At 25.6% G+C, this 20075-nt stretch overlaps 1 protein-coding gene across 1 annotated transcript; it reads left to right on the top strand.

Annotated features, from left to right (window-relative positions):
• The first annotated feature begins 3394 nt into the window (after nucleotides 1-3394).
• LOC145837890 (peptide methionine sulfoxide reductase MsrB-like) lies at nucleotides 3395-9370 on the top strand. The gene is made up of 5 exons (XM_082945376.1): nucleotides 3395-3535; nucleotides 5651-5750; nucleotides 6525-6602; nucleotides 8832-8961; nucleotides 9075-9370. The coding sequence occupies exons 1-5, from the start codon at nucleotides 3409-3411 to the stop codon at nucleotides 9183-9185; spliced, it is 546 nt and encodes a 181-aa protein (XP_082801502.1). The 5' UTR covers nucleotides 3395-3408; the 3' UTR covers nucleotides 9186-9370.
• Nucleotides 9371-20075: the final 10705 nt, after the last annotated feature.

Here is a 20075-nt window from a genome sequence, read left to right as displayed (position 1 = left end):
GAAATTTAAAAAAGATCCGGATCCAGTTAGTTTGGAAAGGCTTTGTTTTCCGCGATCAGCTTCTTTCAGTTTTATATACTTATACTATTGTGTTTTGAATATTTGATGTATATAAAATTAGTCAAGCGAATAAGACTAATTAAGTAATTCAATTATTTGTTGTAAACATACAGATACATACATTCATTAGAGTAAAAATAGTGAATTGTTAATTTAAAGTTTCTTGCAAATTAGGTTCTTCTACTGACTTTATAATTTAGTTCTATTTATAAACTAAACAGTTTTTCTCTTGCTAATATAAGGCATATATTTAAAATTTGATGTGTTTCAACTTGTTAGAAGTCTTCACAAGTAAAATTTAATTATTTTATTCTCATTTAGTTAGATTACACAACGTAAAAACTCTACAAATACAGCTCATTTATTATTTGGTTACCGAAACTTTAAGTGGCAGCATTAGTTCAACAAAATTTTCTGCGCGTCAATTTATTTAACATGAAGGCTGGTATGTTGTTCTTAGAATCTCTTCAGCACCCTGTTTCATTCACACGCTTCAACTGATAATTAAAGATTTACTGTTTTCAGAAAGTAACATAAGTGTTTTAATAGCCAAGGCCCATCAAACTTTTCGCCAATTCAATCATTCTTCTACAGCGTGCGAAAAACTAAATAAATCCAGGTCACTTTAGTTTCATCAGTGTCAATGCAAAAAGTTTTGATACTCGTGCAAGATGTTAAAACAGGTGGAACTCAACCTATCTTATGCTGAAAAGACAAGAAAGATCAAAAAAAAAAGTGTCCAGAACTACGTGGCTAACAACAAATTTATGCCCAAAAATATTCTTGCTGCTGATGAATGGAAACTTATTAGCTTCCTTAATGAACTGCTCAAACCGCATATTACCGCAGCAGTGTAGTAAAAACAACGCATTGCTAAAGTAATCCCGCATTCAGCAGTACTAAAACAGTTTTTTAACCATATAGCTAATAGTCCACCAGGTCAAAGTAGTTCTACAACCTTGGCAGAAAATAAAAAAGAGGCTTTCGAAAAAATGTTTTATACTACTAATAACAGCACACGAATAAACATCATGATAATGATTTGTTTTTACTCACAACAGCGGTTGATCCACGGTATCTACTTTAATTTTTCTCTACTTATCTCGAATAGAAAGGCTGTAAGGCTACTGAAATCAAAAGTAAAATCATAGTTATCGTGAGACTGGTCAAAGTGGTCAAGCTCTTCTAGTACCGCCAAATAAACCTAAAGCTCAACTACCTAAAAATGATATACCAGACTATTTTTTTTGTTCTAGTTAAAATTTAGTTCAAAAACAGGTGCAAAAACTCACGAAAGTGAGCCATAAGATTCAGTTGCTCAAGAGATTGAGACAGAAAATAAGTCTTTTTGGCTGAAGAAAACTTATCTGCTGAAGAAACTAAAGAAACTTGGTTAAATTCAAATAAGAAAAAATACATCTTTCCAGGTTTGTAAGAAAGTATGTTTCGGCACCATTATCTTCTGTTTATTCTGAAAGGTTGTTTTTAGAAGCTGGTAACTTGTACGAACAAAAGCAAAATCGGTTGCTTCCAAAAACTGGCGAAAATCTTTTATTTCTTCATCACAACTTGAAAAAACGAGAACACGTTTCTTTGTAGCTTAATGGCGTTGATATGCGTAAATGTTTTTTACTAAATTACTGACTTTTATATATGTAAACAGTTGCTAAAAATGTTATTGTTCATCTTATAATCGAACTTTTGTAAATATAAGAAAAATGTTAAGCCTACCATAAAAAAAAAGTTAGTTATGTTTTAAAGCATTGCAACATTTCATTTCTTTTTCTTTTACGTCATACAAGGTACACAATTCAAGTTTAGTCGTCCAAGTAGCTTGAATTATAACATTTATACTGAGATTTTATATAGATAGATTTTTGTTTTTTGTTCTACAATGTACTTATTCCTAGTGTTAAAATAAAATATTTATACATTAACATTGTGTTTTTTTAAACTAAATATTTGTATAAAACAGTTTTTATCACTTAATGGTGTTATAATAGTTTAATTTTATAAGTTTGTTCTCTGTTGAAACGATATAAAACTTAAAACATTTAGGATCGGATCCGAGCGTATTTTAAATTAGAAAATAGATCCTAATTCGGCCGGATTCTAAATAATGGATGCAGTAGATCAATAATAATAACCTAGGTCAAAAGCAAATTTACATACAGTATATTTATCTATTAGCTGTTAAGTGGTGCTCAAATGATATTTTGTGATTTATACATACGTTATACATCTTTTATTTTTACACATTTAGCTTAATTTTTTAAACATTTGTTATCTAAGTAATCAGATAAAAAAAAAAAAAAACTATAGAATAAACTAGTCAATTTTTATAATTTTTACATAAAAATTTGTCTAGTTTAAAAAGCTGCGAAACATAAATAGTTTTTCACTTCTTTAAGAAAATTCAAAAAGTTTTTTGGTAAAGATATGAATTACTGAATTAAAAAATAAAGTTGCTGAGTTAGTTGTCAAAAATTCTTACGAAAAGAGCTCAACTCTATGACAGGAAAAATAATGCGGTTGTGAAGACGTTGAAAGGTACCCGTGGTGTGCGTATCGATAACTGAAAGGTTCTTTGTGCACAATATCCTTAGGACCAAGTATTTGAAGCGTTTTTTGTTTTGTCGTTTAATAAACTATTATTATCCGATGTAAAAAAAAAAGTCAAAAGAAAATATGATAAAAAAAAACGTATTAATTTTCAGAAAACCAATAATAAAAATAAATTCAACTATATCAAAAAGAACTATATTTAGTAAAAACAAAGTTTAAGTATAACTTTCCAAGGCGTCTATTTATCTTTTTAAAAGTTGAATTACTTTTTAGATTAAGTTAGTTGGGGACTTTACCTAATTTGAAAAACTACTGTTTTCATTGCATAATGTAATAGTATAGTAATTTTAGTGTTTGCACACCAAAAACAACAGTAAATGCAGTCTTACTCTACTAACATTTATAATTTATGTAAACTGTTGTACTGTTATCATATATTACTGTTAGAGTCTATTTAAAATAAGTTACAGGCTTTTTGAGATTGTTGCTATAAAGTTATTTTAAAAAGAAAAAAATTAATTTTTGCTAGTGCATAAACTCTCAGTTAAAAATATATAAGTTATCTAGATACAATGATTTGAATCATCTTAAATATACTTTAAGTATAAGTTTTTTTTTAAATAATTTATATGTATTAATTTTAATTAACTATTTCTGATATATTTTTTTAATTTGTAAGTTTTTATATACAAATGGAAAAGGGGAAGAAATATATACAAATTAGTTCAAATTTTGAAAAAAAATTGAAATACAACAACTTATGATTTTTAGAATAATTTTTAAATGTGTAAGTTTATTTTGAAAGGATGTCTACAATGTCTTGCTTGTTTAACCCAAAGACAATTCGGAAGAAAAATGTCAACAAGTATTACTAAGCTCAACTACATTACACCTGTATTGTATGCTGCAGGTTAAATTTAAAAAAAGTGTTGTAAAAACAAAATAATTTTTGTGAAGTTTTAGAATACTTTTTTAAGAAGCAAAAAAAATAGCATATTATTTTTTTTATATTTAAATTACTTAGTTGCTATAAGTTTATGACTAATGTAAATATAGCTACTAATTTATTATTTTCTTTAAAAGTTAAGGCCATAGGGGGGGGGGTCCAACATTTTTTTTTTACAAAAATTAACATTAGCTTTTATATGAAAGCTTAAAGTACAAACTACAAGCCAGTTTTTATAGAATTCAAAAATATCATTTAACTTTTGAGATATTTAATTTTTTGTAAAAATTTTCCGATATAAACGTATGGACTGCAAATTTTTTTGGGTCAATTTTCTCGGAAATTTTAAAATTCACTAAAAATCTATCTCCTCCTTCATTTTTTGACCTAGAAACTTAAAATTTTCAGGAAATGTTCCTTTTAATATTTTGAAGAATCTGAATGTTGGAATTTTTGAAATTTTGAAAAATAAAAATTTTATCCACAAAAAACTAAAAAAAAGGGTAGTTTTTTGACAATATTTTTTTTTTACTCAAAATAAAAAAAAATCCTACAATAAATCTCTATAAAGTTTAATGATACACATTCTTTAAAAATTTGAGAAAGATTACTCAAAAAATGAAGGAGGAGATAGATTTTTAGTGAAATAGTCTTTTTTTTGCATTTTTAGTTTTTGCCTTCCATAAGGAACCTATTGAACGCCCTTTCTTTGATCGCTTATATCTCAAAAGTTACTTTGAGTTTTTTAAGCGGTTAAAAGTGTCTGATAGCTCAGATTAAATTCTACAAAATAAGATCAAGTTGTAAAAAACAAAGTGGACACCCCTATGGCCTTAAATAAGTGTTTTTCCTGAAAGTCTTGTCAGTTGTTAAACTTTAAACTGTAGTTGCCATAAAGGAACTTTTGTTAATTCTTTCTATTTTAATGCCTACCTTTTCATAATTATTCTTGTAAAATTAAGTGCAAAATTAAAAGATTTTTGAACTACAAAGTTAAGATTTTTTTTTGCTATGTTTAAAATCTTATCTTCTTTTCATAGAAAAATTACAGATAAATTAGAAGATAAACTAAAAAATTGTATAAAAACTATGATTTATATAAACTTAAACTATCTTTTTAGAGGTTTTTTTTGGAAGTAAACAAAAAAACTTTAAATTTTGGTCATCAATTTATCTTAAATGAAACATAAAAATAGCATATTTTAAGTAAAAAAGATATGCAGAAAGAAAGCTAAAATTTGTGCTAACACATTTATGGAAGATTTTATCCCCTTGTTCTTTTACATGTAAATTGTTTTTAAATAATCAAGCAGGTTAAGAAAGCTTTTGCAAATATGTATTTTATTCAACATTTTAAAACAATTTTCATTTTGATTTCTTAAACTTAAAAAAAAATTTAAAGTCAAACTTTTTTAGCTAATTATTTAATTATTTAAAAACTAACAATGTTTTAATTACAATTTTTTTTTTATTGTAATTTTCTTTGGAGTAAATTTTTTTTTTGCTGAGTGCAAGTTTTATCAGCCACAATACTTATGTTTTAAATTAGAATTAAAAACATTAAGTTGTAGTAAGGGAATCACATAACTAACTTGATTAAAACTAAATTTAACTGATGTATCATTTTGTTTTCTAAATTCTTTTTCATAGAAATCATTGAAAATTTTATCAAGTCTTTTTTATCTTGTGAAAAAAAGGCAAAAAGGCAGAATTACATTAAGCAAATATTTTTTTATGTTAGTGAAACAATCTTTGGATTTTATAATTTATACCTTTTATTAAGGTTTTACAATCACATAAAATTACAAAACAAATTAATTTAGCGTTATTAGTACAAATTGAGGAAGTCTTAATTTAGTAATGTTTAATTTTTTTATTTATTTTACTTATATGAAAACAAAAATAATTGTTATTTAAGACAATCACAAATTTTGCCTTAAAAATTTAATAATCTAAATATAATAAATGTTTTTAAAAATTTATTTAACTAAAAAACAATCTAGGAGCTCAAACATACTATTTTTACTAAGTAAAAGAAGTTAATTAAAAAAAAATTTGTTCATTATATTACTTTTCTAGAAAAAGGAACTGGAAAAGAATTTGCAGTTGATAAAATAGAACTAAAAAAAAAACTCACTAAATTACAATATCATGTAACACAACAAAAAGGAACTGAAATGTTAGTAAAATTATAACTTAATAAGCTTGTATGTAAGTTTTTTATATTTTAAGATTTTTTTTGTAGTTTTTAACTTATATAAACTTTGTTTTTTTTTTGTTTTTTTAATTATTCTAAGTAGTTTTTAATTTAAAAAAAAATTGTAACATTTATATAAAAAGTCAGGTATCAAATTATTTCATTTGTTTTGTATTCTTATAAAGCACTTTTAAACTTTATAAGCCTTATAACTTTGGGCGCACAATAAATTAAACTCTGACAGTTCAAATTTTAGTAATTTCTGAGTATTCTGAATTATCTCTTTTAATAAGTATATTTTAATTATGATCTGATTAATTGAAAATTTTTGAACATTTGAATTCAAATGTTGAAATATGGTTAGGAGAAGTTTAAAAACTTATTAAAGTATTGTTATTTATAGTAAACTAAACCTTCAACAAGGTTTTTTTTAAACTAAACTTACTTTTTGATAAAACTCCCGGGAACTTTACTATAAAAACTTGAATTTTCATGTAAGCATTAATTTACTGTTTAATTTTAAATTTGGGTCAACTGTTGTTTTGAGTAAATAATTTAAGAACTACAATTTTTGGTCACATTCCTGTTTCTCAATAAAGTTTTAAAATAGTTTCTTAAAATTTCAATTATTCATAGTTTATTTGATACTACTTGAATTTTTTATTGTTTTGATTTGATAGGATTTTTATATACAATACTCATATTCATATTTATGCAGTATTTTACGTAAAAGATAGACAAAAGAGTCAATTTTAGGCCATTCACTGGAATATATAACAGCAACAAAGACTCTGGAATATATAGTTGTGTTGTTTGTGATACTCAGTTGTTTAGGTATGTTTGCTTTTATGTAAGACAAAAAATATGATACATAAAGAAAAATTAAGTATTTTGTTTTTAAATTGCAGTAAAAATAAATAAAATATATTTTAAGTTTTAATTGATGTTTTCTTAGATGGTTTTATGCAATATTTTAATTAATACTTTTAGTATTTCATGCAATGCTTTTGACTTTATAAACTTTAAAAAGAATAGTAATTGTTGTCCTATTTGTTTTCTTCAAAAACAATATATGAATTTATTTGTAAAAATCTAAATCAGTTTCAAGTTCTGAGAATATAATTTTTACAGTATGTTAGACAGTTTGTACAACTTTACTAATTTATAACTTAAAATGAAATAATGCATATATACAAATGGTTAAAATAAGTATAGAGTTATTGTAAATTGTTTTTTATATAAATATTTGGCAAAAACTTTCTCCAAATAATAAACTAATACTTTGGAGTTAACAGTAAATTAAAAAAAATACTTGAATAAGAACAACATCAACTTAAGTTACAGCTGTTTGCCAAACTTTGAGACTGTCATAAAGAACCGTAACAAGAAGCTCACTAATAGCAACAAGAATAGTGAAGATGAAACATGTAACTGTAGAAACAAAAAGAAATGTCCTTTGAAAGGTGGAAACTGTAGAGCAAAAATGTTATATACCAAGCTACAGTAAAAACTGACAATGATTCTAAATCATATATTGGTCTAAGCGCCTAAAAGAGTAGCCACCCACAGAACTACAGTCAACTGATTTATCAAAATACATTCACAAATTGAAAAGTGAAAATAAAAACTTCGAATTAACTTGGGAAATACTAGAAAGAGAATAAAAATCAAGACCCAGAATAGAAATGTGCAGATTGTGCTTGAAGGAAGCACTAATTATTCTTCAGGCGGATAAAAATTGCATTAATAAAAGATCAGAAGTAATGAGTTCATGCAGACATAGGAATAAATGTTTATTATTCTGTAGGAGTGAAGCACAAACCTAGGAGTTTAAATATTAATAACACTTGAATCATCTTTTAGCTTTTTTAGAACTTTGTTAAGAATTTGTTATGTTTCCGTTCATATTGCATTTATTTTTTTTTGATTTTTTGATTTTTATTATTTAATACTAATATTAAGTTTACCCATCTATGCATTTTTTATTATAATTGAATACTTAATTTAAAAAAAATTATTTGTTTATGTTTTTAAGCATCATTTAGTTCAAATTAACTTTACTGCTGTTGTCTAAATTTTATTTAATGTTTTGTTGTTATTTTATAAGGTCAGCTCACGCTCACTGAAACCTAGTAATAAAACAAGGCAGTACTTAGACGTCTGTATTATTATATGTAAATATTTATTAAAATTGTTAGTGTAAAAATATCTTGTTCTCAAAAAACTTTCTAGTTATGTTAGACGATGTAGCTAATTCATTTCATTAAATATTGCTGTTTTAACGGAACTGCATACTTAACCTCTATGAATTTATCAAATCAAACCTTAGGTACTTCATTTGATTTTTTTAAAGTATCGTAACTTTTTTTTAGCTTGCTACCTCCCTGGTTGGCCAAAATAAAAAAATATTTTGCTGGCTGCTGTGCTTTTGTATACTTGTACTTTAAATGAGAAACATTTGTTTGACTTCTCATACTCTAATTCTAATAAATTAGTCATTAAATTAAAATCACTATTAAATTAACAACATGTTTTTAAATTTATTATAAAAATAGCCTTAGCTTTGTACAAGCTGTTTTAACTAAAAGGTAAGTCAAATGGTGGATATTTCTTCTTGGCAGACATTAGTTTGCTGATTCCTGCTTCAGACCAAATATAAACCTTCTATTAATTAATGTAGTATACTAGTTTTATATTTTTGTTGTTATTATTAAGTTTCTAGTGTATTAAACTATAGGTATAAAACAAAAAAACTTCTATCTTTGAAAACTTCAAAACTGATAAAGTAAAATAGTTATAAAAATAAAAGTATCGAAGTGTTTTCAGTATGTAATTTGTGTTTAAAGACTTTAATTTTTTAATTGTCAATGTAAAGATTTGCCAATAGTTATGGTTTTAGACGAATTAGAGTTGTTTGTAAAAAAGTAAGTAAAATTATCGCTAAAAATTTGTTGTTTTAAGTTTCCTATAAAATGTTGATATAGTATATTTTTCAAAATAACTCCATAAACCTGCCTTAATAAGTAGTTCTTATGGTTAATAACAGTATAATACACTTTCTAGCTCTTCACACAAGTATGATTCTGGAAGTGGCTGGCCGTCATTTACTGATGCTGTAGAGAGTGGTGAAAACGTCAAACTCAACTATGATTACAGTCATGGAATGGCTAGAATTGAAGTCGTTTGTAAAAATGTAATTCGTTTTTACTAGAGCTGTGGTTATCACATTTAGTTTTAAATACTAGAGTTTACTGAATATTAAAAACTGATTTTTTAACCTAACCAATTTTTATTAAATATATTTAGTGTGGAAGCCACCTTGGACATGTTTTCGACGATGGACCTGCACCAAGTGGTAAAAGATATTGCATTAACAGTGCTAGCCTAAATTTCAACAAAAACACTGATAAATCATAAATTTCACTTTATTATATGCTTACTGTTTAATAAAATATTTGACAATTTTTTTTGTAAACTAAAGACGTGTTGCCAGTTGTTCACGTTTAATGTTAATCAATGCATTTATGTAGGTTATATCAATAAGCTAAGCTTTTTTTTTTGGTTTTAAATAATTAACAATAAAATAAACTCACTGTTAAATAGTTTTTTCATTGTTTCAATTTTATTAAGAGTTAATAATTGGTTTAACCTAAATGTAAAAATACTTAATTTTTATTGTTTAAATACAAGTATAATTAAAGTTAACTATTGCTTTCATTATTTTAGCTTTGTTATTGACATAAACTTGTTGTTTTTAACTTGAACGACATAATTAATTAATAGTTTGTCTCGTTTTCAATGCATTGTATAGTAAAATGTTCACGTTTTAAAAAGTATAACTTACTAATCTTTAAATCGGATTTTCCAAAATTTTGATAAAGTTTCCACATTTAGAGGGTAAAATATAATTGTTCCTATACTTAAAAATAAAACGTTTAAATATAAAGTGTAATTATTAAAATGAAATTCTTCTACTATTATTATGCTGAAATACATCAATTTGATAAATACAAAATTTTAAATGACTTGAAGTCCTCAAGAATATATTCAATTACACTAAAATGGATTGTAATAAATAGAGTTATAACCTTCTGCTATTACATTTTGGTCTAGTTTATAGGGTTCTGTTGTTGTTAGGGTGTTTGTTAACATATGAGAGTCTGTATTAAGCTCGGGGTTAATTTGTTGGGCGCGTCTACTAGAACTTACCGCCTTATCGGCCTAGTGTGCACGCTTCGCGTACTTCTTGACCAGATTAAGGAGGTTGGATGTCGAAAGGATTTTGGGTTTCTTACTAGTGGTACTCATCGTTCGAGGAGTTAACCAAACGTAAGGTTCCGCAATGAAATAAACCACAATTAACCGAGGCTGGTCTCAGTAATGCGGACTGGAAATGAGGTGTGATGAACCGAATCTGGACTTGGTGATGAGAACTGGGATTCACCGTAATTAACCGAGGCTGGTCTCAGTAATGCGGACTGGAAATGAGGTGTGATAAACTGAATCTGATCTTGGTGATGAGAACTTGAATTCACCGCAATTAACCGAGGCTGGTCTCAGTAATGCGGACTAAAAATGAGGTGTGATGAACCGAGGCTGGTCTTGGTATTACGTTGACGACTTACCGTCGTCGAATTAAAGTAGTATATAATTTAATTTTATCAAACTTTATATTTCGTAATTAAAAAGTTAGCTTACAATATACTAATTTTAATAACTAAATTTACTTAATTATATTTTACTGTTATTAGACAGTGAATTAGCACTCAAAATTTATTCTACAATTAAAAAAATACAACACGATATAAAAAAGAAACACTCACACACGTGCAGGTCAAAGCTCGAACGGTTTTTTTGGCAATATTTTACTAGATGGAATCCTACTTAGTTTTCCTTAAAACGTTTCGAACCAAATGAATGAATCAAGAGAATGAAACTGAGTCAGAAGGACCGAATCGAATGACTAGATCGAAGCTGTCACAATCCAAGGATAACTTAAAAATGGCCGCCTTCGTCTACTGCCTGCGTTGAATGGCTTCTCTAAAATGCACAAGTCAAACGTCTACGCTGAATGCCTATACTGAAAGCCTATACTAAAATGCCTACGCCCTTCTCGCGGCGCTTGATTTTGTACGGTTTGCTACACGCGAAAAAAGACTCCTCTCTTCTCTCGGAAAGCAGGCGCAATGCTTACAGAGTTAATAGTAAATTAAATTATAATAACAGCAACAAATTTACTTTTTTATTGTATAATAATTTTCTGTTCACAAGAAAGTAGCTTCAATATTAGGCATTAACAGCAAAAATAATTGGCAACTTCGATAGCAAATAAAGAAAACTTTAGCAGTAAAAACATAGCTAACTAAACCAATAAAAATTAGCATAGCTTTGAATTGAAATTAGACAAAAATTATTTTATTAAAATAAACACTTTCCTAGAGAACTTTAAATTTCAATTAGCTGATGTATGTATATATATTTTTTAAACCCTCATGTTTCTAGAGTTACTTATTTTAGAAGCAGTATGCTTGTTTATCAAGAAAATTGTACAAAAGTCTAACTTTTTAGTACTCAATTTTTAGGTACGAACTTTCCGTTGAGTACGCACTCTTTATCAAAAATATTAGTGTTTAAAATTCAACTTTGTGTTTTTTAAATTTATCTTAATTTTTTATTAGGAAATAGAATAGGACAAATTCTTTTTTTTAATATCTAATGAAATTAAACAAAAAATGTACAAAAATAATAATAAAAAAGCAGTAAAATTCCTAAAATATTAGCGGAAGTAAATAACAGTGAATTTAGATGTAAAAAGCACACGACTAAAATACAAAAAATCCTACACTAAAGTTTGACATTTTAGAAAGTAGCAAACAGTGTGTTTCATATTAACATCATCAGTGATTTTAGTCTCAATATTTAAATCAAATGTTTAAACGAATATAACAAACAATAAAATTAATTTCAGAGTAGATGTTTAAAATATATTTGCAATATAAGGTTGTTTTCAAAATGTGGCAAAAAATGTTTGTTGTTAAATAATGTTTTTAAAAGTTATCAAAACATAAATTAAACATTCTATTACTTTACCTTTATTCCTGCTAAATTTTTTTTTTTCTTGCAAAACTAAAAATTTAGTTAAAATGCCATAAAAAATACTAGTAGGAAGTAGGTACACTTTAATTTGTTGAAAAAATTCGCTAATTGCAGCTGTTCACTTTGATTTGTCTTAAAAAAACTTCATTAATTTTAGGTGTTCAATCAAGTGTGTTGTTTCTAATGATGCTGCAAACGCTCAAGTAATAACAGTGAAAAATTTAGTATCTTGTAAATAAAAGTATGTTTAAAAAAACTGGTAGAATTATTTCTCTTAGGCTAAAAGCTTTATAAATAAAAAAATTAATAGTTCTCTTAGCTAGGATTAAAAAGTATTACGAGACGAAATTAATTTTAACAAGTAAGCTTCGATTGATAGTATCATCATTGGTTGGTTTATCTGATTAAAAAAGTTATTTTTTTAATATTTGCTGTTTAAAAAAAAATGTTTTGCTTTGTTTCTAATTTCATCTTAGAAAACACTACTGCTGTCATTATTTATGGTAAAGAATTTTTTTATATCATTTACTACTACATTAATATTGAAGTTTTTAAAATGCCTTACTTTGCTTTAAGTATTAAGTAAACTTTATTAAATCTATTTTTACTAAAAATTTAAAAAAAATTTATTGGTCGTTTTCTTCTACGTATCTTTAAAGTAATTAGCTGATCATAGTAAATTAGCAGAAGTACCATAACACACATTAACGGAACCTTGTCGAAGTTAATGATTACTAAGCGGGCAAAACTTATTGTTATTCAGCTGTACTTCTAAGCTAAAACTTAAGCAATATATTTTAAACAATAGATTTCAAATTAACTATAAATCGCCCCTTCTTTTGCCCATTTTCTACTCATTTTAATTTTCAAATATATTTTTCCTTATCTGAGTTTCTTAAAGCGAGCACAGTAGTTTTTTAGAAGTTCTTTTACTCTTTAATAATAAATGAAAAGTTTAATGACTAAGTGTGAAATTTTTTTTTTAAAGAACTTTTGTTAGGTCTGAACACGTACAATATACAAAATAAATAGAACTAATAAAATTCTAATAAACTGACTAAATAAAGTTTTAAAATAAAGTTTTAGAATCAGTTTAAGCATCAAAAAATAAAACTTTAAAAATTTTTAAATTACTTTTTATACAACTTGTCGCTATTTGAAATTAAGCTATTATGTATACAACAACAAAAAATAGAATGATCACGTTGGAAATAACTATTTATAGAATAACTTAAATAACATGATCTAAATTAAAATGACAAAATTTTAAATGATCAAAATAAACAATATTAAACTTAGAACGATTAAGTTTGAAATTATACCGAGTTACAAATGATAGTTAACAAGTCACAAATGCTCGAAATAATCTTTCAACAGATTTAACTGTTCTAATTAAGAGTTTTTATAATTTAAAGGTTTTTTCTTTAGAACGTTGTTCTCCTTTATATATTAAAACATAGTGTGCTAATTATTCTTAGTTAGATTATTTGATTAAACTAAAGTGTAAAAGTGACGCTCGTGCATTTCTGACACCTACCCAAAATGTTAAGCTAACGCATTGATAATAAATACACATGTGTGATAATTCCATAAATATAATATTCCAAAGAATAAAAAATATACAACACAAAATATTTACAAATTTGAAAGACAAACAAAAGTTTTGAATTTTTTTAAAAAACTATACTATTATTATTTACAAAATAAAAAGTGTAAAATTATAAAAACTAAAGGAACTCAAAGTAAAAACAAAAAAAAATCAACAAAAAATAGTTAGTAAAAAAATAGTTTTATAAAAAGCTTGTTTAATGTTAATTTTCAGAAGCAGAAATTAAAAAACAACGTAAACAAAGTCGTATAACTGGTGTAATGCTCGTTTTTATCTTAGTCAAATAACAAAAGGTGCTTTAAACTAAATGAATCTGTTTTAGCTCTAGAATTGAAACACAGTAAAAAAGATAATTTCAAGTTAATTTGATAAAATATTTTTTATAAAACTAGTGTATTTATAAAAAGTTGATAAAAATATACTTTCCTAAACGCTGTTCAATTAAATATCTTAAAAATTTCCAGTTTTCTCACTTTAAATAAGCTTTCTAAGATAAGTCTTAACTTGTTTAATAAAGTTTCTTTAATACATTTTTAATGACTCACGACTTTACAAATACACTAACGAGTTCATCAAAGTAGCTTTGAATTATACAAACTTAATCGATTTTTTTGAAGATAATGGTCTTTTTTAGAATAAAAAATTACTGATAAATTTTATAAAACCTGTTGTGTTGCCGAGGCAGTTTTTATAATACTTATTTCTAATAAAACAACTAAAGGGGACTGAAATGTTTAGAACAGTTTTCTATCTGATAAATATTAAAAAAATACCAATAAAATATGCTTGAAATATTAATAGCTATGTTTGTAAGATGTAGTCTGTCTAATTATTTGTTTAGAACAGATAGTAATATTTCTAAAAAAAAATCAAAACAAGTTGAAAACAAGCAAAAGGCAAAGCTTAGTCAGAAATGCCTTCATTAGACAGAATTTAAAAAAAAAACCACTTCGATGATATAGTTAACTTTTTGAAAACTACAAAAAACAACTAAAAAGTGTAAAACAGCATAAAATATTAGTATATAATAAAAAGAAACTTTTATATATAAAAATAATTTTATTTAAAATGTATAAAAGATTTTAAGAAGCAAAAAAAGCAAAGTTTAGTCGGACATAGCTTTTAATACACAACACTAACATGTTAAGCAAAATATATGTAATATTTCATTACATACAAACTAAAAAAACTTAAACTTGATAAATAGTTTATAACCTTAAACAGTTAAAAACAATAAAATTCAAATTGTTTGTTGGAAGAAATCTAAAAAAAATATTAAAACGTTTCAGTAGATTTTGTTTTCTTTATTGCATAGTTTTCTAGCTTTGTTACACTACATAACTGTAAAAATTTGTAGAAGAAAAGTTATAACATAATAAACAATTTATTAAAAATATTAGAATAAATTTCATACCACTTGAATTGTATTATTGAGGGTAACATGACAATTTAAATTCCGTCAATTTAAGTTCTTTTAAAAATTATTTAAGAGACAATATTTTAAAAATTAATGTATACTTTAAAAGTATATAAAGTACGTGTGTAAGTCTTATTAACATATACAAGCTATTTTTTATTTTTGGAAAACTTTTCATTTTATATTATTTAAAAGTTACTAAAATTAACTATATTTTAAAATTTATTTTAGACACATCTCGTAAAATATTTAACAATTTTCACAAAATAAAAATGATATGTATATATTAATAAGACCTACATATGTTTTTTTTTATATATAAACAAATTTTTGAGAAATAGCACTTTAATATTTTCTTTTAAGAATTTGAATTGTTAAAATTTGATTTGTCCGAATTTGAATAGTTGTGCACCAATTATTGAGTAATAGAAACATCTAGTGTTGGTTTGCTATTTTCACATTGAGCTTTTCAATCTCCGACAACTTGATAATTTGATTTTTTTTTAGTTTTGTAAGGCTCCATACTTTGCATGACTGTTTTACTAACAGTTTCAAAGATAACAAAGCTTTAATTATATCAAACTTTTTATATACTAAAATATACTTTTTATTGAGCGAAAAAATCTATTAAGTTCGGAGATATAACAAGTTTTGTAAAAGTTTCAGATACAAATGCGTAAAAGATAATTCTTTGAGGTAGTTTTTTTAGAGTTACGAAAAACGTTAAACTAATTTACTTTTTTCTTTGTTTTCAAAGTAATTTATTTCAGTGGTTTAGAAAATATTTTTTTCATTATTAAAATTTTTAGAAAACAGATTTTTGAGATTTTTTTTTGTTTATATCAAATTTAAGTCATTTTATTATCTTAAATAAAAAAACATTATTTATCTGTTTTATTTATTTAAGTTAAAAATCTTTTTTCTACAAGTTCTTTAAAATTTGTTACAGATTAGACTTAAAAATTTTAAAAACAGTTGTTCAAAATTTAAAGGAGGAGATAAATATTTAGCGAAACACTCTGTGTTTGCCTTTAAAACTTATAAATGACATAAAGTTTTAAAATAATAGTTACAAAATAACTGCTAGCTTAGTTTTTTATGTAAAATATAAGATTAACTAAAATAAAGTTAATCGGTCCTTCCCTCTATTGATTTAAAGTAGGGGTGGGCAACATACGGCCCGCGGGCCGGATCCGGCCCCCAGAGTCAAAATGACCGGCCCCCAAACGTTTTTAAAATCTAAATGGAATCCGGCCCGCGGACAAAATTTATCCGGCCCGCAAGTGGATGATCCGGCCCGCTAGGCACTTTCAAAATTTATATGAAATCTTAAAAGCCCATGTAAATATTACAAAATTTGTTATTATTATTTTCACATAATAAAATGTAAGACTTTAACCTGAAAACTTTTTAAAAAATGGCTTTCAATTTTTGTAGTAATAAAAACACTTTTTTGTTATAGTACCTTGTTCTGTTTTAAGTCAGTTGAATTAATTCTTTCTCAAATTATCCACTGTTTGCTGAACTAACTTTGATGATCTTACCTATCATAATGGTTTTCATGAAAAATGACATGTAAAAAATTGATGTCTTTCCCAGATGTGTAGTGAAATGTTCTTATAAATGTTAAAAAAAGTAGTTTTTAATAACATTGACACCTACTTTAAGTAAAACTGTTCAACTTTACATTTTAGTAGAATATTCCAAGTTGAGACTACAGTTTGTATTCTTTTCTGCTATTGATTTTTAATTAAGGAATTTTTGATTAATTAAATGGTTAAGTTTAATGATAACCAATTGAGGACAATATCTCATTAACTTTAAGTATTATTTGTTTAGGAAATTTATTTGTGCACGTTTGTAATAGAATCTAACAAAACTTTGAATGAATCTTTACAAGTTTTTTTAAATTAAAAGACAGTATTTTAATATTGTAATGTTAGTTAACTTCTGGAAAATATTATTAATGTAGCCTCGAGCCAAGGATTACCAAAATTAGATAATTTCGAATAGTTAAAAATGTTTAATGTTTTAGTTTGAAATATTAGGCTCGAGTAACTTTAGTAAGTAAATTATTGATTTTATTAAACTGACTAGTATTAATTCGGTCCAGAGTTGTAATAAATATAAAATCATGAGTACTTAATAAAAATTAACTTAAAATTTTGTATTTGGGAACCTTGGTAATTTATAAATTGACTGAAACTTTTAAAACACCAGATCAATTAGCTTCCATTCGAATTCAAGTTTTTTAAATTTTTTCTATTCGGATACGAAACCTTCTCTAAAATTAGTATTAAGCCGGATCCGGATAACATTTTTGAATAAAGATCCGGATCTGAAAAAGGATCCAACTTAATCCGGTAGATCACATACTCGAAATGCTCCGGCCCGCTGAGGACTAATTTGTTTTGGATCCGGCCCGCCAATTATTTACGTTGCCCACCCCTAATTTAAAGGGTTAAAACTTCATAACTTGAAATAATTATTTCTTAAGGCATCATTAGCAGCACGGACACTTCATGGTCTTAAAATTTCTACTATAACTTTTAGCAAACTCTAATTTCTATTGTTCTTAATAATTTATCTTTAGTTAGTTGAAGTAGTTTAAAAATTCATAATAGTTTTTTATTCAAATTAATAAAAACTAGTGCTTGTTATACTTAAAGCAACCAATAGAGTTGAAAATTTTATTAACTTCTTATGAAAACAACTCAACTTTAAATTTTTTGTTTAAAAAACTTTTTAAAACTATTTTCAGAGACCGTCTTTTGTAGCAGCAGATTTTATTAATTAGATAGTTATTTAATTATGAAAAATATAACTTTTTTAGTTTTAGTTTAAACTTCTCAAACATTTTAATCTTTTAGCAAACAGTTTTTTTTTTTGACTCAGTTTTATTTTAACTATATAACTGTACAAGTCAAAAATAAACTAACTGTTAGAAAATAAGAGCCTAAGAAAATATTTTTAACAAAAAAAGTAGTAAAAATAACTAATGAAATAATTTTCTTCAAAAATTGATAATTTTTTTAAAATCTACTGGTTGATACAATTGCACCTTTTGATTTGTTCATTTTTAAAATGAATAAGAGTTCACTTATAATAATACTTTTTAAATTACTGAGGTTTAAATTAGAATTTTTGTATAGATAGTTCAATACTATATAACCAGTAAATCTGTATCATATTTAACTATTACCTTTTTATAAAAACTTGTTTATTCTTAACCCATTTTCAAAAGATTGGTTTAGCTTTATTGTTTGTTTACAAAAAATTAGTGTTTTTCCTCGTAAAAAATCAGTACCAACGTGCAATATTTAGTTTCAATACTAAGGTGCAATAACCTCCCTGAGCTCCTTCTGTTCTTAGTTCTCATGGAACTTATGCATTGAAAACTATTACAAATCCATTGAAAAAAAAGATACGATGCTTTCTGCGAGCCGGATTAATGATTTTTTCGAAAACCAAATATACATAGTTAAAAGAAACGAGCTTATCAGGAAAATTAAATCGTCAAAGGATAAAACTGATACATTATTTTTTTACCCTATTAGGAGAAACGCCTGCTCCTGTGTAACTCCTTACGCGTTGCCCTTGGTAAAAAGTATCTTTTAATAAATTAAAACGAAAAACTAGTGAGAATATTAAAAAAGCTGTTTAAACTTTGTTTGAGTTTAAACCAGCTTTTAGCAAGATTTTGATTACGTACTTAAACCCGACTTACGTACATAGGAGTTAGTTCAATTATTGAAAACAAATACATTTACAACATCATTTGACAATCTTAAATCAAGAACTTGATTTTCAGCACATGCAGGGTTGCCACAGATCAGGCTGAGAAAAACTTCCGGACTTTTTACTAAAATTTTCCTGACTTTTCCAAATCAAAATTTAAACTTATTCTAAAATACATAATCTAAAACTTAAAACTATATAAAGCTTTCAATCTAATTTTTATACAGGTTAAAACAACACATTTTTGCTGAATTCAATCATCAAATTTTCATTACATCACTTGAACCATTTGTGTATGATTGATGTATTTGCAATAAACAGCTCTACCAGCAAAATACTTGTATTAATACCTTATAAACACAGCTTGTCTGGAAAAAGACACAATTTTTTAGCATATCCTAACATAAATGTATCTAAATATAGGGGTAGGGAGTACAGCACATTTTTTTGGTCATATTGTAAAATTCTTATGAGGGGATATGATTTTGATGTGTTTTAGATCATTAAAAAGAAAAAAAAAATTGCAAAAAAAAAAGTTGCTGCCCAAAAAACTACGCTTTTAAATTAGAGAATTGAAACATTTAAACAAACTAAGTTTTAAAGAAATTATACGTATAACAATTTATAAACTTAAACTAATAGTAATGTGAAAACAATAACATACTTAAAGCAAAAATAAAAAAATTAATACAGATAAATAGTTATTGTTTAGTTAAATAAAAACTCTTAATATTTAAAAATAAAATTAGACTAATTTTAATAAATTTACATGCAGTTTCTGTGACATATAGGCTTAGATATTTTACTTTTAGACAGGTGCTCTCAATAATCATGAATTCTAATAACGGAAAGTGATTTAAAATGTATTTGATATCTATATTGACATGCAATTGAAATGGCATTACATCAGTAATATCTTTCTGGCTAGCTGACTCCACACATTTTACATTCAAAATCAAAAAAACTAAAAGTAAAAACAGCATTAGAATTTGCTTTTTATATTAGAAAAAAGTACGATTTTACAGACAAATTTTGCATATTTTGTGTAATAATGACGTTATAATACATCAAAAGCAATCAAGAAGTCTATAATTTATGCCTACAATTATAAGCTTTCATTTAAGATATAAATTATAAGTCTAGGACATGTATAATAAACTTTATTACTTTTAAAGTAAAGAAATCGAAAAATATGCGACCTTTGGGGTTGAAATTAGTTTTTTGGGCAGCTACTTTTTTTTTCAAAATTTTTTTTTTTTTTCAGATTCTTTTTAATGAAGCAAAAACACATCCAAATCATATGGACTTGAATGAATATTAAAATATGACCAAAAAATGTGCAGTACTCCCTACCCCTAAGATTAGATATTACAAATATTTTTCCTGGCATATTTTTTTAGATATCTTAAACATTTACAAAATGAAAATATTAGCAATAGTACAATTA

Source organism: Thalia democratica, chromosome 6 (assembly GCF_965202585.1).
Source record: "Thalia democratica chromosome 6, ktThaDemo2.hap1.1, whole genome shotgun sequence".
NCBI lineage: Eukaryota > Metazoa > Chordata > Thaliacea > Salpida > Salpidae > Thalia > Thalia democratica.
This window is presented reverse-complemented; position numbering and strand designations above follow the sequence as displayed.